Here is a 20,807-nt window from a genome sequence, read left to right on the forward strand (position 1 = left end):
TGCTGTTAATAAATTACCCATTTCCTAGTGGAGCAAAACAAATAAGTAGGGCAAGTTAAGTAGGCAGGATATAAAGGGTGTGAATAGTCTTTGGGATCCGGTTTAGCGGATTTGTATCCCAGAGCTGCATTTATTAGTTATGCGAACTTGAGCAAGTAACTCAACTTCACCGTCTTGGGAAGAATAAATGAGAGACTGTACGAATATAAGTTTTAAAATCAGCGTTCCCATCAATGTCCACTGTAGTTAATGCTTGGCTCTTATTTTTGCTTATTTCCAAGGAGACAGTCTCAATTGGAAACCGCTAAAATACGGGCTAAATATAAGTGACCCTAGCCTCTAAGAGGAGGTAACGACTCCGGACGGAAGTGATTCTACCCCTAATAAACATGGCTTCCAGGTGGTTTCCGTTCTCCTCCGGCCAGTAATTGGGCTCCGCTACTTCTCGCGGTTTTACAGTTGCTAAACTATTGGCAAACGCCTCTCTCTGATCCTTTCGAGGAAGGCGGGGCCACGAAGGAGATACTGCGTGATGATTGGTTGTGGCGCCCTAGGAACAGGCCACGGGGAGTTGTACGCCAGCGCCAGGCCTTGATTGGTTGCCAAGAGGCGGGGCGACTCCACCACTTGAGGGGTGGCCACAACCGAGAAGAGAGCCATGGGTCAGGCGGCCAAGGTGACAGGGCCTGGGAAGGGAGTGGGTGCGGTGCCGATGGTAAGGCCAAATTTGTGGCCCTTAAGGTTGTCTGGAATTTCTGGAGGCTGAGGTTCGGGACCCTTTTTGGAGGATGACCGACCCTAAGGGGTAGTCGTGGGTCGGTGCAGGTGCGGAGGAGGGAGGGAGAAGTCAGTGTGGTTCTTAGTTCTCGGTGCTAACCGGGTACCAAGTGTTAATGCTTGGCTCATATTATGATAAAAGCACGCGACTTGAGTTGTGAGTAATTGAGGGACCAATTTCCATCTCTGAGAAGTAAAGGAGATGCTAAATACAATCTTGAGTTACAACCATTCAGTGATGGGGAACGTTACTTCAGATGATCAGAAAGGGCGTAGAAGTGTAGGAACCATGGAAACCGAACCCCGACAGAATTATTTCAAGGGTAATATTGAGCGAGAAACAGCAGAGATTTGTGAGACCATAATTCTCAGAGCTGGGGATGTGCTGGACCCACCTGGGTTTTCTCTCTAAAGACCTAGTCCCAGCTTCTTTTCTGGTCAAGCCGATGCTCATTCCTTACCAGTGCCCAATTCTCAGAGTAAATATCTTTTGACTAAATATCAGCATTGTGGCTCATTAGGACTTGTAGTTGTCCCTGGCCAAAACAGACACAGAAAGGAAGAAGTGACTTTCTACAGTACTTTGAGGAAAAGCAATGTGTTTATGGTCGATCAATAATAGGGAGCCACCAAGCAGTCTTCAATACATTTTAAAAGAAGTCAACAGCAGCAATAGAAGCAAAATTGTACTGCCCTAGTCTCCTGAGTAGCTGGGACTAAAAGCTTGTGCAATGTCTAATTTACCTCTCCTCACTTTCTTAAATTACTTGCACCATTTCTTCCACTGCTCTTGCAATGTTAAATTCCCTGGTTTCTGTGATGGCTTGTGTATGTGCACATGCTGGGGATTGAGCCCAGGGCCTTACACAGTGTTAAGTACATGCTGTACTATGATGCCTTTAAAATCCATATTTTTGCCAACAATCTCTTCAAGGCTATCAAAACTTTTACTACCAAGCATTTCAGAATTCTTCTTTCCTATACACATTACTCAATTACAAAGCCGTTTGCACATTTTTAGATACTTGTCATAGCAATCTCCCATTTCCCAGTACCAAAATCTACATTCATTTCCTACAATTGTCTTAACAAAGTACAGGTTAAGCATCCCTAATCCCAACATTAGTAATCTGAAATGCTCTAAACCATAAAACTTTTTGAGCATCAGTGTGATTGCTAAAAAATTTCAGATTGGGCTTGGGTTGTGGCTCAGTGATAGAGTGCTTGCCTAGCATGTGTGAGGCACTGGGTTTGAACCTCAGCACCACATAAAAATAAATAAATAAAATAAAGGTATTGTGTCCATGTACAACTAAATATGTATTTTAAAAAGAGTTTCAGATTTTTCAGATGAGGGGTGCTGATCTAAGCAATATTCTAGAATTTTGAGAAACCTCAAAATCTGGAAAGTTTCTGATCCCAAACATTTTGTTTAAGGACACTCAATCTGCCATGAACAGTGTGGCTTTCAACAACAGAAACTTGTGTCACCATATCAGAGGCTAGAAATCCATGGTCAAGATGTTAACAAGGCCACACTTACTCTGAAACACTGTGGTGTCTTTCCCTGCTTTTTCTTAGCTTCCGATGGTAGCTATCAGTCCTTGGTGTTCTGTGACTTGCTGTTGTATCATTACAGTCTCTGTCTTTGTCTTCACCTGGCTATCTTTCCTCTGTGTTTCCATCTTCATGTGGTATTTTCCTCACATTGGAGTCTCAATGGTGTAGGGCCCACCCTAGTGACCTCATCTTAACTTGATTACATCTTGCAAAAAGTTTATTTCCTAATAAAGTCACATTTACAGGTATCTGGGATTAGGACTTCAACTTTTTTGGGGTGGGTAGATACAATTCAAGGCATAATAGTATGGATATTCCACATTTTCTTTACCTATTCATGAGGCTATAGACATTTAGGTTGTTTCCACTTTTTGGCTATTATGAATAATCCTGCTGTGAACATTAGTGTACAAGATTTTGTGCACATTTTAATTTTTCTTGGGTATATACCTAGTAATAGAATTGTAATAGATTTATTGGATCGTGTGATGACTATGTTTAACTTTTTGAGCAACTGCTGAACTTTTCCAGAGCAACTGCATCATTGTACATTTTCACGCAACAATATATCAGTTCCATTTTTTCTGCATCCCTTGCCAATATAGTTATTGACTTTGTTTTACTACTGCTATCCTACTGGGGTGTGGTAACATCTTATTGCTGTTTAGATTTGGATTTTTCAGATGGGAGAGAATGTTGAGCATCTTTTCATGGCTCATTAACCGTTTGTGCATCTTTTTTGGAGAAATGTCTACTCAAATCCTTTGCATATTTTTAAAATTAGAGATTTATTATTGTTGAGGTATAAGTGTTCTTTTGATATTCTGGATACTAAGCCCTTATTAGTTATATGATTTGCAGTTATTTTCAACATTCTGTGGTTTTTCTTTTCTCTCGAAATAGGGACTCACTCTGTTGCTCTGTCTGAGCTCAAACATGCGTGCAATGTTCCTGCCTCCGCTTCCCAAGTGCCTGGGATTATAGGCTGCACTCCTGCACCCAGCTAGTTTTTGTTTGGTTTTATTTAGTACTAGAGTCTTAACTTAAGGGTGCTTTACCACTGAGCTACATCCCCAGTCCTTTTTATTTTGAGACAGGGTATCAGAACTAAAAGTTGCTAAGGCTGACCCAGAATTTTCGATCTCCTGCCTCAGCCTCCTGAGTTACTAGGATTACAGGTATGTGCCATAGTACCTAACTTTTTTTCTTTCTTGATAGTGTCTTTTACCTTTCTCTTTTAAAAATAAATTTTTACAAAGATGACAAATACATAAAGTTTAAAAAGTAAAATAGAAAACCAATAGATGCCCATTTCCTTCTATCTATTCCCAATTCTTACTCCTCATAGATAAGTGCTTTTAATCATTTTAATCATCTGGGATTTACTTCTGTATTTCTAAGTAACATGTTTAAACTGCTACTTATTGATTTATTTTTTGAGACTTTTTTCATTGACATTTAGTTATGGAAGATGAGAACTAGTCTCCCTCGTATACCATGTCTTCAAAATGTATGGTTTTTGACTTTTTTTTTTTTTTTTTTTTGGTGGTGCTGGGGATTGAACTCAGGGCCTTGTGCATGCTAGGCAAGCACTCTACCAACTGAGCCATATCCCCAGCAAAATGTATGGTTTTTGAAGAATCAGTTTACATCTTTGTTATTATTCCTATTATTATTATTCCTATTATTATTTGTAATTATTTGTTTTCAAGACTTGAAGACATTCTCTTATCTTCTCACAGTGATGTTATTTAGAAGTTAGATACCATTCTGATTTTTCTAATCCTTTAAATGTGAGCTGCTTTTTTTCCCATAGATTTTATTCTTTATTAGCATTTCACTGAACTTACATCATGATGTGCTACTCTGAGTTTTGTGTTTTACCCTTGGTGGAACCCTTCTGCCTAATGACTCAGGTCTTTACTTGGTGAAATTTTCTTTTTCTTTTTTTCCTTTCATTTCTCTTTTGTTGGTGCCCCTGCTGATATTACTATTGGGCCTTCTGGATTACTCTCTTAATTTTCTTGTTTTCTCTCCTCAATTTCTGTCTCTGGATTTTTATTTTATGTTCTGGGCAGATTTTCTCAACCTAATCTTTGCTTTCATACATTTGTTACCCAAGAGATTTTAGGAGTTTTCTGTTCCCAATTTTCCTGTTTTGTTGTTGTCTGTCTTTGATATTACCAGTTTTCTAATGCATATAAAACACTTAATATGGTGTCAGGCATGCAGTATGTTCAGTGAGTGTTAGATTATCTAGATAATAGATTGAAGGAAAAGAGGAAATGATGGTTTAGTGACATAACTTTGTAAATTGTCTAAGAAAGAGATGGAAGGGGTTTGAACTTAAAGTTTTGGGGATGGAGGATATAAAAATGTTTAGAGAAGTGTTCCTAAAGTTTCTGTATGAAGAGTAGGGTAGATTTAAAGGATGACCTTCGGATTTTTTGGCTTGAGAAACTCAGTGGTCTCCAAAAACTAAAATTGAGAAGAGAGGGGCTAGGGATATAGCTCAGTGGTGAGGCTCCAAGTTTGATCCCCAGCACCACAAAAATAAATAAATGATAAAAATAAAATTGAGAGGACAGGGAAGAAGAGCAATATTGGGAGAATAATATTGAATACCATTTTGGACTTGAGAAGTGAGAGGTGACCTCAGCTTATCACAAAAACATGGTGATAGGGCTGGGGTTATAGCTAAGTGGTAGAGCGCTTGTCTAGCACGTGTGAGGCACTGGGTTTGATCCTCAGCACCACATAAAAATAAATGAATAAAATAAAGGTATTGTGTACTCCATCTACAACTAAAAAAAAGAAAAGAAAAGAAAAGAAAAAATCTTGATAATCTTTAACCAAAATGTCAGCCTCTTTCTTTTTTACACAAACTCAGAATATTCATAAGTCTCAGTAAAGTCTACTTTGCTTTTGAAAAACTGCAATTAAACTTGCCTAAATTATTTACAACATTTTTTTCTGGCTCTTTTCAGGTATAATAAGTTCATGATCTTGTGTATGTGTGTGTATGATTTTAAGAGCAGATGAAAGCTTCAATATGTTCAGAAAGATGTGAACAAATTCATACTAGACTGGTAAAGTTAGCAGACTGGTATGTTTTGTTTTGGTTTCTGGGTACTGGGGACTGAACCACTTAGCCACATCCATAGCCCTTTTTATATTTTATTTAGAGACAGGGTCTTTCCCAGTTGCTCAGGTCCTTACACTAAGTTGCTGAGGCTGGCTTTGAACTCTTGATCCTCCTGCCTCAGCCTCAGGAGCCACTGGGATTGCAGGTATGTGCTACTGTGCCTGGCAGCAGTCTGTTTTTTAATAGGATTATTCCCTTTTAAACCATTCTTTAAATTTTGTTTGCTTCAGAGAACTTTCTATTGTTTTTATGAATATAGCTAAATTTTTTTGTGTGCTGAGGATTGAACTCAAGGCCTATGCATGCTAAGCATGCACTCTACCACTGATCTATACTTCCTGTCTATCTATAAACAAATAGATATGTATGTATCTATGTATGTATGTATACATAAACACATGTACATATATACATACATATATTTTTTTAATTTAAAGATAAATAAGAAAGGAAAAGTTATGGTTTCCCAAGCTGTGGTTTTTACCAACTATTCTGCAAAATACCTTAATAAACAAATAGAAAAAGAATATTATTAATTCTTGCAATATAATTATGGGAAATGTTAAAGTTTTTTTTATGAAGTCTGAATTCATATTTTCTTAACAGGTTTTACAGCTCTTTAAAACACTGCACAGAACCAGACAACAAGTTTTTAAAAATGATGCCAGAGCATTAGAAGGTAAACGTATTTTTTACCTCTCTGGAGCAAGTTCATTATTTAGATGGCTGCTATTCTGTTCTAGAGACCCTGCCTGTTTGGTCAAGATCCATCTTATGGAATGACTTTTACTATCTCTTCTTGGAGATTATTCCCCTTTTGATTTTTTACTTCTTTTTCTCTTTTGTTGGTGCCCCTGCTAATCTAACTGTTGAGGATTACTCTCTTCATTTTCTTATTTTTTCTCCTTAATTTCTCTCTCTGGATTTCTATTCTACATTCTAGGCAGTTTTTCTCAACTTAATCTTTGATTTCACACATTTATAGTTTATAAAGATTTGTTGATTTGTTTACATTACTTTTTTTTTTTGGTACTGAGGATTGAATCCAGGGGCATTTAACCATTGAGCCACATCCCCAGCCCTTTTTATTTTGTATTTTGAGACAGGGTCTCACTAAGTTGCTTAGAGCCTCACTAAGTTGCTGAGGCTGGCCTTGAACTTGTGATAGTCCTTCCTCAGCCTACTGAGTCCTTGAAATTACAGGCATATGCTACCATGTCTTGCTTCTGTCACATTTATTTGAGGAATATCTACTTAAAGAAAAAAAATTAATCAGGTTTTCATAAAGAATCAGGAAATGGTAGGTCAGAATTTCAGTAGCTTGCCTTATTTTCAGATCATTAAACCTGTTTCTCTCTCATCATATTTTCACATGCTCTAGGACCAGATACCATCATACTGTAAATGCCAGTGTCAGTTTAGAAATCATAGTAGTTGTGAAAGAGAACCAACTCAGATGATTCCAAATTCAGCATCTCCCTGTTTTAAGCAGTTTCTACCTTATCTGGAAGTTACAGCTGTAAGCCTTAGGTTCAGCATTGGTCATAGTCAGCTCCACTCCCAGCTTCCCTTGAAATTCAAATTTTTCTAATTCACCAGAAATAATTTTGTAAGCATTAAGGTATATGCATCATATGTATTTTAAACAAATTCCTAATACAATTATATCAGTTCTGTGAGGTAGTTACTCTTATAACTTCTACTTTTGCAGAGGAGAAAACCAACAGAATGTGAAAAGACTTACTCCACATTATACATAAGAGGTAGAACTGGAATTTAGCTGAAGTAGTCTGATTCCATAGTCCAGACTCTTAACTACCTTACATATTAAGATGTAGCAAGTACAGAAGGAAGGTTTTATGGCTAGTCCCTGTTAACATGGTATATTTTTGTTGCTTTAATTTTTGGGGGGCTACTGGGGATTGAACTCAGGGGTGCTTTACCACTACATCACCAGTACTTTTTATTTTTAATTTTGAGACAGCATCTTGCTAAGTTGTCAGGGGTCATGCTAAGATGCTGAGACTGGCCTTGAACTTGCAATCCTTCTGCCTCAACTTCCCAAATTGCTGGGATTATGGCGTGAGTCACTGAGCCCAACTGCTTTAAAAAATTTTAAGTGATAATCTCAGCAACTTTGGAGCCTAAGGCAAGAGAATTACAAGTTTGAGACCAGCCTTAGCAATTTAATTGTCTGTGTATGTACTTATATAGTTTAATATACTTGTATGTATTGACTTTTGCTTTCTTGGAAAAAAACATTTTGTTTGAAGTTCTTAGATTTATAGAACAAAAGCATGAAGCTGGGCTGGGCATCATGGGGCACACCTAAAATCCCATGTACTTAAAAGCTGAGGCAAGAGAATTGCAAATTTAAGGTCAGTCTCAGCAACTTAGGGAGACCATGTCTCAAAATATCAAAATAAAAAATAAAAAGGGCTGGGCATGTAACTGAGGAGTAGAGCACTCGTGGGTTCAATTCCCAATACCCCCAAAAAAACTCCAACAACAACAACAAAACAAAAAAACCCACAAACCAGCATTAATTTGGATTTCTTAGAATTTAATAGTAATAGGTATATAAATGAAGTTGGGAGTGAAAAGCATGGAAAGTATTAGAGTGCTAAAAGTTTATTTATTTATTTTTTAAGCAAATTTACCAGTCTATCAAAACCTCTTCAAGAGACTTATTTAATAAATTTCTCATGCTTTATTTTACATGGGAGCAAGACCTTTTTCTATACTAGAGAAGTAGAAATGAATAATATAATGAATGACATGTAAGTTGTTGGAGCAGGAATTCTAAATTAGAAAAGCAAATAACTATATATTTTTTTCTCTCCAGCAGCCAGAATAAAGATAAATGAAGAATTCAAAAGTAATAAAAGTGAAACTTCTCCTAAGAAAATAGAAGAGGTACAGTAATTGAGTTTTTAAAATGATAAAGCTCTTTTTTTAAACTGGTGCATTATAGTTGTACATAATGATGGGATTTGTTATATATATATACATATATATGTGTATATATATATATATATATATATATATATGTACATACACAGAGGAAATGATGAAAATAGAGAGGTTTAATGAAATCAAACCCATTACTTGACAGTTAAAACCATCACAACTGTAGATAACCTTCACTTGTTTGGTGTGACTCACCTTCTCAGGATCATCTGTCTACACCCAAATGACAGCAAGTTGCCCTGTGAAAAGAACATGGAAGTAGCCATGGTCAAACCAAGAGCAGCTGCACCAACAGAGAAACCCATAAAATTCTGTCTTCACCTAAGGCGAGTGACTGAAACTATGGGAGAGTAAATGTTGCAGTCACTTGGAACTATAGAGGGAACTTCTAGCACAGCTAGTCAGGGCAGCATTTTTTTTTTTTTTTTTTTTTTTTTTTAGTTTATGAACTATTCTACTTTGCCTTCTATATTTGCATTTTGGTCACTTGCTGTGTTGAAGACCCTGTACTGACATTAGTCTGGGCACTCCCTAGTACTTTGAGTACTATGAAGAAAAGATGCACAGTGATTCTTTTCTTGTATAATGTGTATACATACAATGTCTCTGTCCTGAGCTTCTGTGTCTATCTTTGTATAAAGGCAGGGAAATGGTCCTTATGAAGAAAACAAAAAAAAAAAAAGAAAATTATTTGCAAGGGGTAGTTAGGATTCAAAGAATTGGTTTGATAGAAGGGAAGATACAAATTAGAGAAAGTCTTCCATGTTTATGAGTTTAAAAAATGTGACAATGCCTTTATATTTAGTAGAAAAAATAGTATTTTATTTTATTTTATTTTACTTGGTATCAAGGATTGAACCCAGGGACACTCAACCACTAAGCCACATCCCCAGCTCTTTTTTGCGAGGAGTAGGGGGGCTGGGTGCCAGGGGGTACTCGAGATTGAGCTCAGGGCACTTGACCACTGAGCCACATCCCCAGCCCTATATTGTATTTTATTGAGAGACAGGGTCTCACTGAGTTGCTTAGTGCCTCACCATTGCTGAGGCTGGCTTTGAGCGCATGTTCTTCCTGTCTCAGCCTCCCCAGCTGCTAGGATTACAAGCATATGCCACTGCACCCGGCCACATCCCCAGCTCTTTTTATTTTTTATTTTGAGACAGGGCCTTGCTAAGTTGCTGAGGCTGACTTTGAACTTGGAATTCTCCTGCTTCAGCCTTCTGAGTTGCTGGGATTACAGGTGTGTGCCATAGTGCCTGGCAAAAAAATACTATTTTTGAAATAGTAAATACCTGTTATAGTTGAACTAATAAGACAAAATGACATAGCCTAAGTATTTCCAGCTGTATAACATTTAAAAAAGGAAGATTTCACTTAAACATATGATAGAACAAACAGGAAATATGTAATTTTTATTTATCGTAGAAGTTAAGATGACAAGGGTAATCAAGTCATAAGTGGGAAAGTTAAAAGATAGCTGGGCAAAGTGGTGCATGTCTGTAATCTCAGTGGCACAGGAGGCTGAGACAAGAGGATGGCAAATATGAGGGCTACCTCAGCAACTTAGTGAGGCCCTAAGCAACATAGTAAGACCCTGTCTCAAAATAAAAATAGGGCTGGGCATGTGGTTCTGTTGGTTAAGTGCCCCTGGGTTCAATTCCTGGTATCAAAAAAAGCCCAAAAAAGACAAAAATAAGAATATATGAAGAAGACTGGGGTTGTACCTCAGTGGTGGAGCACTTACCTAGCAAATGTGAGGTACTGGGTTCAATCCTCAGCACCACACAAAAATAAAATAAAGGTATTATGTCCATCTACAACCAAAAATATTCCAAAAGAGTATAAGAGGAAGTTTGTACTATTGACCATTCAGTAAGTGGATTAACAACAATATAATAAATATTTTTAAATTTTGAAATTTTTATTAAGAGTATTTTAATTGTGCTGGGCTTAATGTCATTTGCCTCAAGTCCCAGCTGCTTGAGAAGCTGAGTGGTAGGATTGCTTGAGGCCAGGAGTTTAAGACTAGCCTGGGCAACAAAGTGAGACTCTGTTTCAATAAGAAAGATTTTTAATTGAAGACTTTTTTATGTCACCTGAACTGGAACATGAACAACAGTCTCCCAAGTTCATTTTACATATGGAGCATTAATTTAACCAATACATATATTGGATATTTGTTATATGCAAATGTATATTTTATACTTGCAGCAACTCTGCAAATATTATCTGGTAGTTATTGGATAATTACAGTCTCATAGGTTACAGTGTTCTGTGAAGTCCTAGTGCCAAAAGTCATCCCTAGGCATCCTCTGGACTAGTAGTTCTCTAACTTGGTAGTCTCAAGACGCCTTTATCCTCTTAAAAATTGAGGACCCTTACATGACAACTAAGCCAGCCCTACAAGGACACTCAAAGATAAACTGTACACAGAGAAACCCCAAAACAAATCCCAAAATTCCCAAGTAGATAAAGATCAATAGAAGACTAATCATCTAAATGAGGATCAAGATGATTAAACATAAAACATCAGTGGCAATAAACCACAGCACATATCCATAATAATATTGAGTTCAAATGGTTTCGACTCCCCAATTAAAAGATAGATGAGCAGATTGAATCAAAAAACAAGATCCAACTATACCCTGTCTGCCGGAAACTCATCTCATAGGCAAAGACATTTATAGACTGCAGGTAAAAGGATAAAAATTTTCCAATCAAATGGAGTCTGTAAACAATCTGGAGTAGCTATTTTCATGTCTGACAAAGTTGATTTCAAGCAAAAATTAATCAAAAGAGAAAAAGAAGGCTCTTACATCCTGGCAAAGGAAACAATCCAGCAAGAAGATATAACAATAGTAAATATATATATATATAATATCCCAAATGTCAGGGCCCCTAAGTACATTTAGAAAATGCTCCTCAACATTAAATTTCAGATAGATCCCAATACAATAATACTAGGTGACTTCAACACACCCTAATCACTAAGACAGGTCATCAAAGCATAAAATGGTATTTAACCTAAAAAATACTATAAATAAAATGGACCTAATAGACATCTACAGGTGAATTTACCCAAACAGGTGAGTTTATCATCTTCTCAGCAACTCATGGAACTTTTTCCTAAATAGAACATATTCTAGGTCATAATGTAAGTCTTAGCAAATACAAAAAACATTGATGTAATCCCATGCATTCTATAGACCATAATGGAATGAAACTAGAAATCAGCAGCAAGAAAAACAATAGAAACCACGTAAACAATTACGAGATTAAGCAATATTCTTTTAAATGAAGGTTGGGTCAAAGAAAAAATGAGAGAAGAAATTCTTAGAAACAAATGAAAACAAAGATATTACATATCAAAATCTCTGGAATCGTATGAAAGAAATACTAAGAAGAAAATTTATTTCACTGAATGCCTGCATTAAGAAAATAAAGAGATTCTAAATAAATAAGCTTATGTTCCTCCTCCAAGGCCTTAGAAAAAGAATAAACTAATACCAGAATCAGTAGGAGATAGGAGATAATCATAATTATCCAAAATTATGAAATGAGCCAAAATTAATGAAATCAAGAATAAAAAGACAATATACAGATCAGTGCTACAAAGTTGGTTCTTCAAAAAAATAAATAATATTTATAAATCTCTAGCCAAACTTACCCAAAGACAGAGAGAAAACCCACAAATACTTCTGAAATCCAGAAGATCATTAGAAACTATTTTGAAAATTTGTACTCCAATAAATTGCAAAATCTAGATGACATTAACAAATTTCTAGACACATGTGACCTGCCCAAATTGAACCAGGAAAATACAGAAAACCTACATAGACCAATATCAAGTAATGAAATTGAAACACTAATGAAAGACCTATCAGCAAAGAAAAGCTCAAGACCACATGGATTCTGATTTGAGTTCTTCCAGACCATTAAAGAAGAACTAACCCCTGTCTTTCTCAAATTTTATTCCTTGAAATTGAAAGGGTGGAAACACTCCCAAATACATTCTATAAAGGTAGTATAATCCTGATACCAGTCAGACAAAGACATATCTAGGAAAGAAAACTATAGACCAATACCCTGATGAACATAGATGCAAAAATTCTTAATAAAATATTAGCAAACTGTATTCAAAAAATATAAACAAGATAATACACCATGACCAAGTGGGCTTTATTCCGGGAATGCAAGGTTGGATCAACATATGCAAATCAAATATAATTAAATAATTAATTATTATTAATTAAATAGAATTAAGAACAAGAACCATATGATCATCTCAATAGATGCAGAAAAGGCCTTTGATAAAATATAGCAACCATTCATGTTAAAAACACTGGAGAAATTGGGGGTAGAAAGAACTTATATCAACATTTTAAAGGCTACATACAACACACCCAAAGCCAGCATCATACTGAATGGAGAAAAACTGAAAGCTTTTCCTTTAAAATCAGGAGCAAAACAAGACTGTGCACTCTTACCACTTTTTTTCCCAATATGGCTCTTGAAACTCTAGCCAGAGTAATCAGGTAAGGGAAGGAAATCAAAGGAATACAAATAGGAAAAGAAGAGGTCAACCTATCACTGCTGATGACATGATCCTATATCAAGAAGATCCAAAAAATCTCACCAGAAGACTCCTAGCTCTTGAATTTAGCAAAGTAGCAGGATGGAAGATCAACATTCATAATTCAATAGTTTTTTATACTCCAATAACAATTCAGCTGAGAAAGAAATAAGGAAAACTATCCCTTTCACAATATCCTTAAAAAAAATAAACAAGTAAATAACTGGAACTAATCCAACCAAGGAGGTAAAAGACCTTTACAATGAAAACTATAGAACACTGAAGAAAGAAATTGAAGAAGACCTTACAAGGGAAGACCTCCCATGGTCTTGAATAAGCAAAATTGATAAAATGGCCATACTACCAAAAGCAATATACAGATTCAATGCAATCCCCATCAAACTATCAATATTTTTCACAGAACTAGAAAAAAAAAAAAAAATCCTTAAATGCATTTGGAAGAATAAGAGACCTAGAATAGCCAAAGCAATTCTGAATAAGAAAAGTAATTCTGAATAAGAAAAGACATCATAATACCTGATATCTCAAATTACACTACAAAGCTATAGTAGCAAAAAGACTGCAGTATTGGCATCAAAATAGACTGTACACCAATGGAATAGAAGACAGAGACAAATCCACATATAGCCATCTGATACTTGACAAAGTTGGCAAAAAATATATGTTGGAGAAAAAGTAGCCTTTTAAACAAATAGTTCTGGGAAACTGGATATCCATATATAGAAAAATGAAATTAGATCCCTGTCTCTCACCCTGCACAAAAGTCAATTCAAAATGGATGGAATACTTAAGAATTAGACCCAAAACCTTGCAAATGCTAGAAAAAAACATGGTCAACATTCTATCAAATAGGTGCAGGCACTGACTTTCTTTTTGGGGGCCGGGTGGTACCGAGGCTCAAACTCAGGGGCACTCAACCACTGAGCCACATCCCCAGCCCTATTTTGCATTTTATTTAGAGACAGGGTTTTACTGAGTTGCTTAGCATCTTGCTTTTTGCTGAGGTTGACTTTGAACTCAGGATCTTCCTGCCTCAGCCTCCCGAGCCGCTGTGATTACAGGTGTGTGCCATCACACTCAACTTTTTTTTTTTTGGTACCAGGGATTGAACCCACGGGTGCTTAGCCACTGAGCCACATCCCCAGTTCTTTTTGTTTTGTTTTGTTTTTTATTTGGAGATAGGGGATCGCTAACTTACTGAGACTGTTTTTGAATTTACAATCCTGCCCCAACCTCCCAAGCCACTGGGATTACAGGTGTGCATCACCACACCTGCCTGACAGACTTCTTTTTCTTCTTCTTCTTCCTCTTTGTTTTTAATACTTCTTCTTCTTTTTTTTTAATGGACAGAATGCCTTTATTTTATTTGTTTATTTTTATGTGGTGCTAAGGATTGAACCCAGTGCCTCTCACATGTTAGGCAAGCGCTCTGCCACTAAGCCCCAGCCCCAGCCCCAGGCACCAACTTTCTTAACAAACTAAAACTCAATAAAACCAAGATTCAATAAGTGTGATGTCATCAAATTAAAAAGGTTTTGCACACTGAAGGAAACCAGCAAAGGAATGAAGAGAGAGCCTACATAACAGGAAAAATCTTTGCCAGCTACTCCTCTGACAGAAAATTAATATCCAAAAAATATTAAGAACTCAAAAATTTAATTGCCAAAAAAGCAAATAACCCAATGAATAAATGGCAAAGGAACTAAACAGAAAATTCTCAAAAGAAGAAACACAAATGGCCAACAAATACATTCAACATCTTTAGCAATCAGGGAAATGCAAATCAAAACTACATTAAGATTTCATCTCACTCCAGTCAGAATGACAATTATCAAGAATATGAATAATAATAAATGCTGGTGAGGGTGTGGGGAAAATGTACACTTATACCTGTGTAAGAAAATGTAGCAGATATACACTGTAGAGTTTTACTCAGCCAAAAAGAAGAATGAAATAATGATATTTATTGGTAAATGGATGGAAATGGAGAAAACCATGCTAAGTGAAATAAGCCAGACTTGGAAAATCAAGGGTCAAATGTTTGTCTCAGTTGTGGAAGCTAGAGCAAAATAAGGGGCAAAAGGCAATGGGAGAGGGAATTGGATATCGTAAAGATACAGGGAAGATCAGTGGAGTAGAAGGAAGAGGGAGGAAGGAAGGGAAAGGGTAAGAAACAATGAATTTAACAATTCAACAAAGCTATGTTATATACATATATAAATGGACCAAAGGGAATTTTACCTTTATGTATATGCAGAAAGTGCCAATCAAAAATAAACAAAGAAGTAGGGCTGGGATTGTGGCTCAGTGGTGGAGCACTTGCCTGGCATATGTGAGGCACTGGGTTCGATTTTCAGCACCACAAATATAAAATTAAAGTCCATCAACAACCAAAAAAAATTTTTTTTAAATAAATAAAGAAGTGAAAGGAAATAAGTAGAATAGAGGAGGGAAATGGGGGGGAGGAAAAAGGGGGGAATAGGGATTGAAATCAAATTCCTTGTATACATAATCTTATCAAAATGAACCCATATACTATGTATAATTATAATGCTCTAATAAAATATAAAATAAAGAATACAATAAAATTAAGGACTCCAGAAAGCTCTGTTTTTATCAGAATTTAATATTAGAAATTTAAACTGACAATTTCTTAAAAGATATATTGATTCATTTTGAAATAACAATAATAAACCCATTACATGTTAAGAAATAATGTTAAAATTTAAAAATATTTTGAAAAAGGAAATAATTTATGAAAAATAACTTTTTCGAAAAATTTAGTGAGAAGAGTGGCATCATTTTACATCTTTGCAAATCTCTTTAATGTCTGCCTCAGTAGAAGTGAGACATATCTTTTTTATTCAGTCTCATACAACATTTTTTATTAGGTTGGAGAAAATTCAGCCTCACACAGATAGGTAGTTGGGAAAGGGTAGAAGTACATTAACAGCCTTTTCAGATGATTGTGAATATTCTTTGATACTATATCTTGGTGAGTGGCAATTTCTTAGAGGTCGTTTGGGATGTGGAACTCTGTTTTCTGTAGACCAGTGGATTTTTTTTGTGGGGGGGGGGGCACTCTAGAATTTATACAGACTACCTCCTGCTCATCCACTCTGATCCCCCCACATCCCTTCTTCCACATCTCACCTACTTTCAGCCTTAGCTCTAGGACTTGACTCTGTTTATTACCTCCAATGGAAGAGGCCCATTTGTCTCCGTAGTATTCTGCCAGGCCCCTTCGCAGACATGAGGAGGTGAGGCTTTGCTCTCCCACAACCTTCTTGTCAGCTAATGGCAACTCCCTCCTTCTGATTCTCAAACCAAAAACAGTGGCACCTTGTTGCTTGACTGCTCTCCTTCACACATCCAATCTGTCAAAAATCCTATTGGTTTAAACTTCAAAATAGACCCAGAATTCAGCCACTTTCATCATCCCTCTCATCGTCGCCTAGCCAAGCCACCATCATTTCTCCCTGCATTGCATCACCCTCTTACTGGGCCCCCCCTGCATCTGCCCTCTCTCCCTTTAACCTATTCTCGAGGCAGTGACCCTTTAAGAAAACACACATCTGATCACTCTTCTATTCACAATCCCTATGGCTCTTCATCCTATCTAAAAAATAAAAAAAATTAAAAAATAAAATCTAGTGGCTGGGGATGTAACTCAGTGGAAGACCCCTTATCTGGCATGCCCAAGGCCTTTGCATCAACAAAAAAACAAAAGAAAAGTTTTGGTGCTTACCATGATCTACAGGATTGTGTATCATCTTGACTGAACCTGATTTGCATCTCAGCTTGAACCATTTACCCCCTTATTCTTCAGTCACAGTGACCTACAAAGAATTTTAGTGTCTCAAAGCCTTTGTACTATTAACCTCTTCCTGCTAAGTTCTTTTCTCACTCAGAGCTTCATTTAGTAGACTAATGAATTTTTTCCCTCAGTACTAGTGATTGAACCCAGGGGCAGGCACTCTACCACTGAACTACATCCCCAACCTTTTATTTTTTTTCATTTTGAGACAGGGTCTCACTGAATTGCCCAGGCTATCTTCAAATTTAAGATCCTCCTGCCCCAGCCTCCCAAGTTGCTGCACTGAGTTAAATAGGCATGCACCACTGTACCAAGCTAGACCTATGAATTTTAATCTCTTTTCCTTTGAAGAGACTTTTTATATTATTATTATTATTTTTATATTAGTTATATTTATAATTGTATAATATTATACAATGATGATTTGGAAAATACAGGTTCGTTAAAAGATACAGATCTTCCAAATGTTAACATAGTTCATTGTATGATTTTTTTTTGGCGGGGTCAGGGGTACCCAGGACTGAACTCAGGGGTGCTTAACCACTGAACTAAATCCCACATCCTTTTTTATTTTGAGACAAGGCCTCACCAAGTTGCTGAGGCTCGCCTTAAACTTGTAGTCCTCTTGCCATAGCCTCCCAAGTCTCTGGGATTACAGGTGTGCATCACTATACCCAGCCATTGTATGATATTTTAAAATTACATCTATTAATATTAATATGCATCTCATAAGAAAAATCTTTAAGTATTGCAAAGTTTTCAAGCTCACCAGAGTGGATACAAGTTCTCCAGAATTCTAATTTTTGCTGCAAAACTTGAATTTCATCATTTTCAGCAAATGCTATCAATTGTTTTCCTTGAAGTGACTACTCATTTCATTCACATTCAAGATGTCTATCAAATATCATAAGTCTGATAGCTTCTTAGTATAAAATGGTATTTTTTCTGGGTATGGAGGCTCATACCTATATCCCAGTGACTTGGGAGGCTGAGGCAGGAGGATTGCAAGTTTGAGGCCAGTCTCAGCAACTTGTCAAGGTCCTAAGCAATTTAATGAGATCCTATCTTAAAATAAAAATTTTAAGAAAAGGGACTGGGGGTGTAGTTCAATGGCAGAGCACCTCCTGGGTTTAATCCCTGGGCCCCAGAAAAGTATTTTCATAGATAAAGCTTTACTGTTCACAAACAATGCGCAAACAATAGAGAAGGCTGTAATATTATGAAAACACTTTTGACCTTACAGATCCCTGAAAGAATTTCAAAGACCCTCACGGGTCCACATCTTTGAGAATCACTGTTTGCATTTGATGAAGTCTGAAACGTAAAGAGAGTAGTTGGTTAACACAAAGCCATTCCCTAATGACAGAGCCAGAGTTGGATTCCAGGTATACTGACTCCAAACCAACACTCTTTCTAATGTTCAGAATATCCAACTGTATAAAGAAAAAAAAATCAAACCTCTGCCCAACTATTACACATTTTAAAACATACTTATTAACCAAAAGTACTCTAAATCTATTTTGGAACAGAACGTAAAACTATATGAGCTTTTTGTATGCTTGAAATAGTTGTAAAAAGTTAAAAGCAATATTATCCAAGAAGGAATTGTATTAAAACTATAGGTTTCAAAAATCATACATTTATATGAAACTCCTAAAAGATTTATTGTTTGTTTGTTTATCTTAACAGCTAATGAAAATAGGTTCTGATGTTGAACTGTTACTCAGAACATCTGTTATACAAGGTATTCACACAGACCACAATACCCTGAGTAAGTAAAATTAAAAATGATTTCTGACTGCAGTGTGTTTTGAAATGTTAAATAGTTCACTTTTATTTATTTGTTTGCTTGCTTTTATTTTAAAAGATAGGGTTTTGCTATTTGCTCAGGCTATACTCAAATTCCTGGGCTCATATAATCCTCCTACCTTAACCTCCTGGGCCAACAGGCATGAGCCACCATGACTCAGTCTTAATTACAGCACTTTTAATGTTAAGCAGTAAAACAGTTTGATTTTGCCAGGCAACATAGTATTTATTGTATGCATTTATAAGGTAGTCTAAAAATGCCAAATTATGAACCTTTGTTATACCAGATTTTATTTTAATTTTTAAATCTTAAACACTGGTTTTATTTACAAAACTGCAGTTACAAAGACATTACTACTATTTTCATCATATTTATTTGAGGTTCTTAATTTTTCTGGCATTATGTATCACTTACCTAGACTAAACTTAATTTTTACCTTTTATTCTATAATTAGTTATTTTAATTCTGAAGAATTGGGATTATAGGAAATGGAAATATAGTTGAGAATCCTCCATTATACCTTGAGACTTTTTGTGGACTCCAGTAGAATCTCATTTCACATTATGTATTGTTTTCACTTCCTGAAATATTTTGGGGGATAACAGCAACAAAAATGATGCATTGAAAATCATTAAAAAAGTTTTGCTTTTAAATATACTATTGGATACCTACAGAAAAGTATACAATATATAATTGTACAACTCAGTGAGTGTTTACAAAGTGAAAGACCTAACTAATATCCACATCAAGCTATGTATTACCAGCATCCCAAAAATTTCTTCATGCCTTCATGCCCTTTCTAGTAACCTTCCCACAAAGGTAGCCATTTATCCTGCCTTTCAACACCATAGTGTTTTTTTGTTTGTTTGTTTGTTTTGTACTAGGGATTGAACCCAGGGTCACTTAACCACTGAGCCACATCCCCAGCCCTTTTTTTGTATTTTATTTAGAGACAGGGTCTCACTAAGTTCCTTAGGGCTTCACCAGGTTGTTGAGGCTGGCTTTGAACTCAAGATCCTCCTGTCTTAGCCTCCCAAGCCTCTGGGATTATAGGAATGAGCCACACACCCAACACCATAGATTTTGAACTTTATATATAAATGGTTTGAACTTTTTATAAATGGATTCATATAGGATTTTTATTTTTGTCTGTTTTTTTTCCCCCCTCTCAACATTATATTAGTGGGTTCATTTTCATTTTTTTTTTTTTTATAGCAACATTGTTTTGAGTATTGTTTGAACATAGAATGGTGTATCCTCTTATAGTTGTTTGGGTTAATCCCATTTTGTTTTGTTTTTTCCTTTGCAGTATTAGGAATTAAACCCAGGGCCTCATTCTAGGCCTTGCATTCTAGGCAAGCATTCTACTATTTAAGTACATCCCTAGTCCTTTGCTTTTTTTTTTTTTGGTGGTGCTGGGGATTGAACCCAGGGCCTTGTGCTTGTAAGGCAAGTACTCTACCAACTGAGCTATCTCCCCAGCCCTACCTCAGCCTCTTGAATAGCCAGGATTACAGATATGCACCACTATGCCCAGCTTAGACTATAATGGATAATAATTCTTTTGGTGGAAAAACTGTGTATATAAATATATATATGATGCATTTCTATTAAATTAGTGTGTGCGTATAAGTGAAAAATTTCTGCATCGTAGGATATGTGTTTATTGAGTTAATCAGTTTTCCAAAGTGATTAGACTAATTTACACTTCCAGCAGCAGCATCCAAGAGCCCCAGCTGCTTTACATTCTCACCTTTCTGAGTGTCTCTTTAATTTTGGTGTTTTGGCTGGATATGTAGTGGTATCACATTGTGATTTTAATTTGCTTTCCTCTGGTAACTAATCAAGTCCAGGCACTTTTTCAGTTGTTTAGTAGGCATTTAAATATTTTATTTTATAATGTACCTATTTGGGTCTTTTGTCCGTTTTTCTAAAGCATTTACTGCCTTTTTATTATTGTTTTGAAGGAATTCTTTATATGTTGTAACTACAAATCCTTTGATGTGTGTGTGTGGTGTGTGTGTATCATGGAATATATATCTACATATATCTTTATATATACAGACATATATCAAGAATCTTCTACTTTGTGGCTTATCTTTTCACTTTGGTAGTATTTTCTTTCAGTAAGAAA

The 20,807-nt window shown here is 36.1% G+C and overlaps 1 protein-coding gene across 10 annotated transcripts in view; it reads left to right on the forward strand.

Moving 5' to 3' along the window:
• Nucleotides 1-555: 555 nt before the first annotated feature.
• The window catches only part of LYRM7 (LYR motif containing 7), a 149,806-nt gene continuing 129,554 nt past the window's right edge, over nucleotides 556-20,807 (forward strand). For 5 of the 10 annotated variants that reach the window (XR_013764510.1, XM_079144303.1, XM_079144305.1 and 2 more), the window contains exons 1-5: nucleotides 644-715; nucleotides 3,492-3,515; nucleotides 6,089-6,161; nucleotides 8,328-8,398; nucleotides 18,553-18,634. Coding sequence is in view for 6 of the 10 variants with exons in the window: in XM_079144303.1 (XP_079000429.1) it covers nucleotides 659-715; nucleotides 3,492-3,515; nucleotides 6,089-6,161; nucleotides 8,328-8,398; nucleotides 18,553-18,634 (307 nt within the window). In the remaining 4 variants the exon portion in view is untranslated. Of the gene's footprint in view, nucleotides 716-3,491; nucleotides 3,516-6,088; nucleotides 6,162-8,327; nucleotides 8,399-18,552; nucleotides 18,635-20,807 lie in introns of all 10 variants that reach the window. The other 5 variants (XR_013764507.1, XM_079144306.1, XR_013764508.1 and 2 more) reach the window with 4 other exon arrangements.

The sequence above is a fragment of the Sciurus vulgaris genome, assembly GCF_902686455.1.
Source record: "Sciurus vulgaris genome assembly, chromosome: 6".
NCBI classification, from domain to species: Eukaryota; Metazoa; Chordata; class Mammalia; order Rodentia; family Sciuridae; genus Sciurus; species Sciurus vulgaris.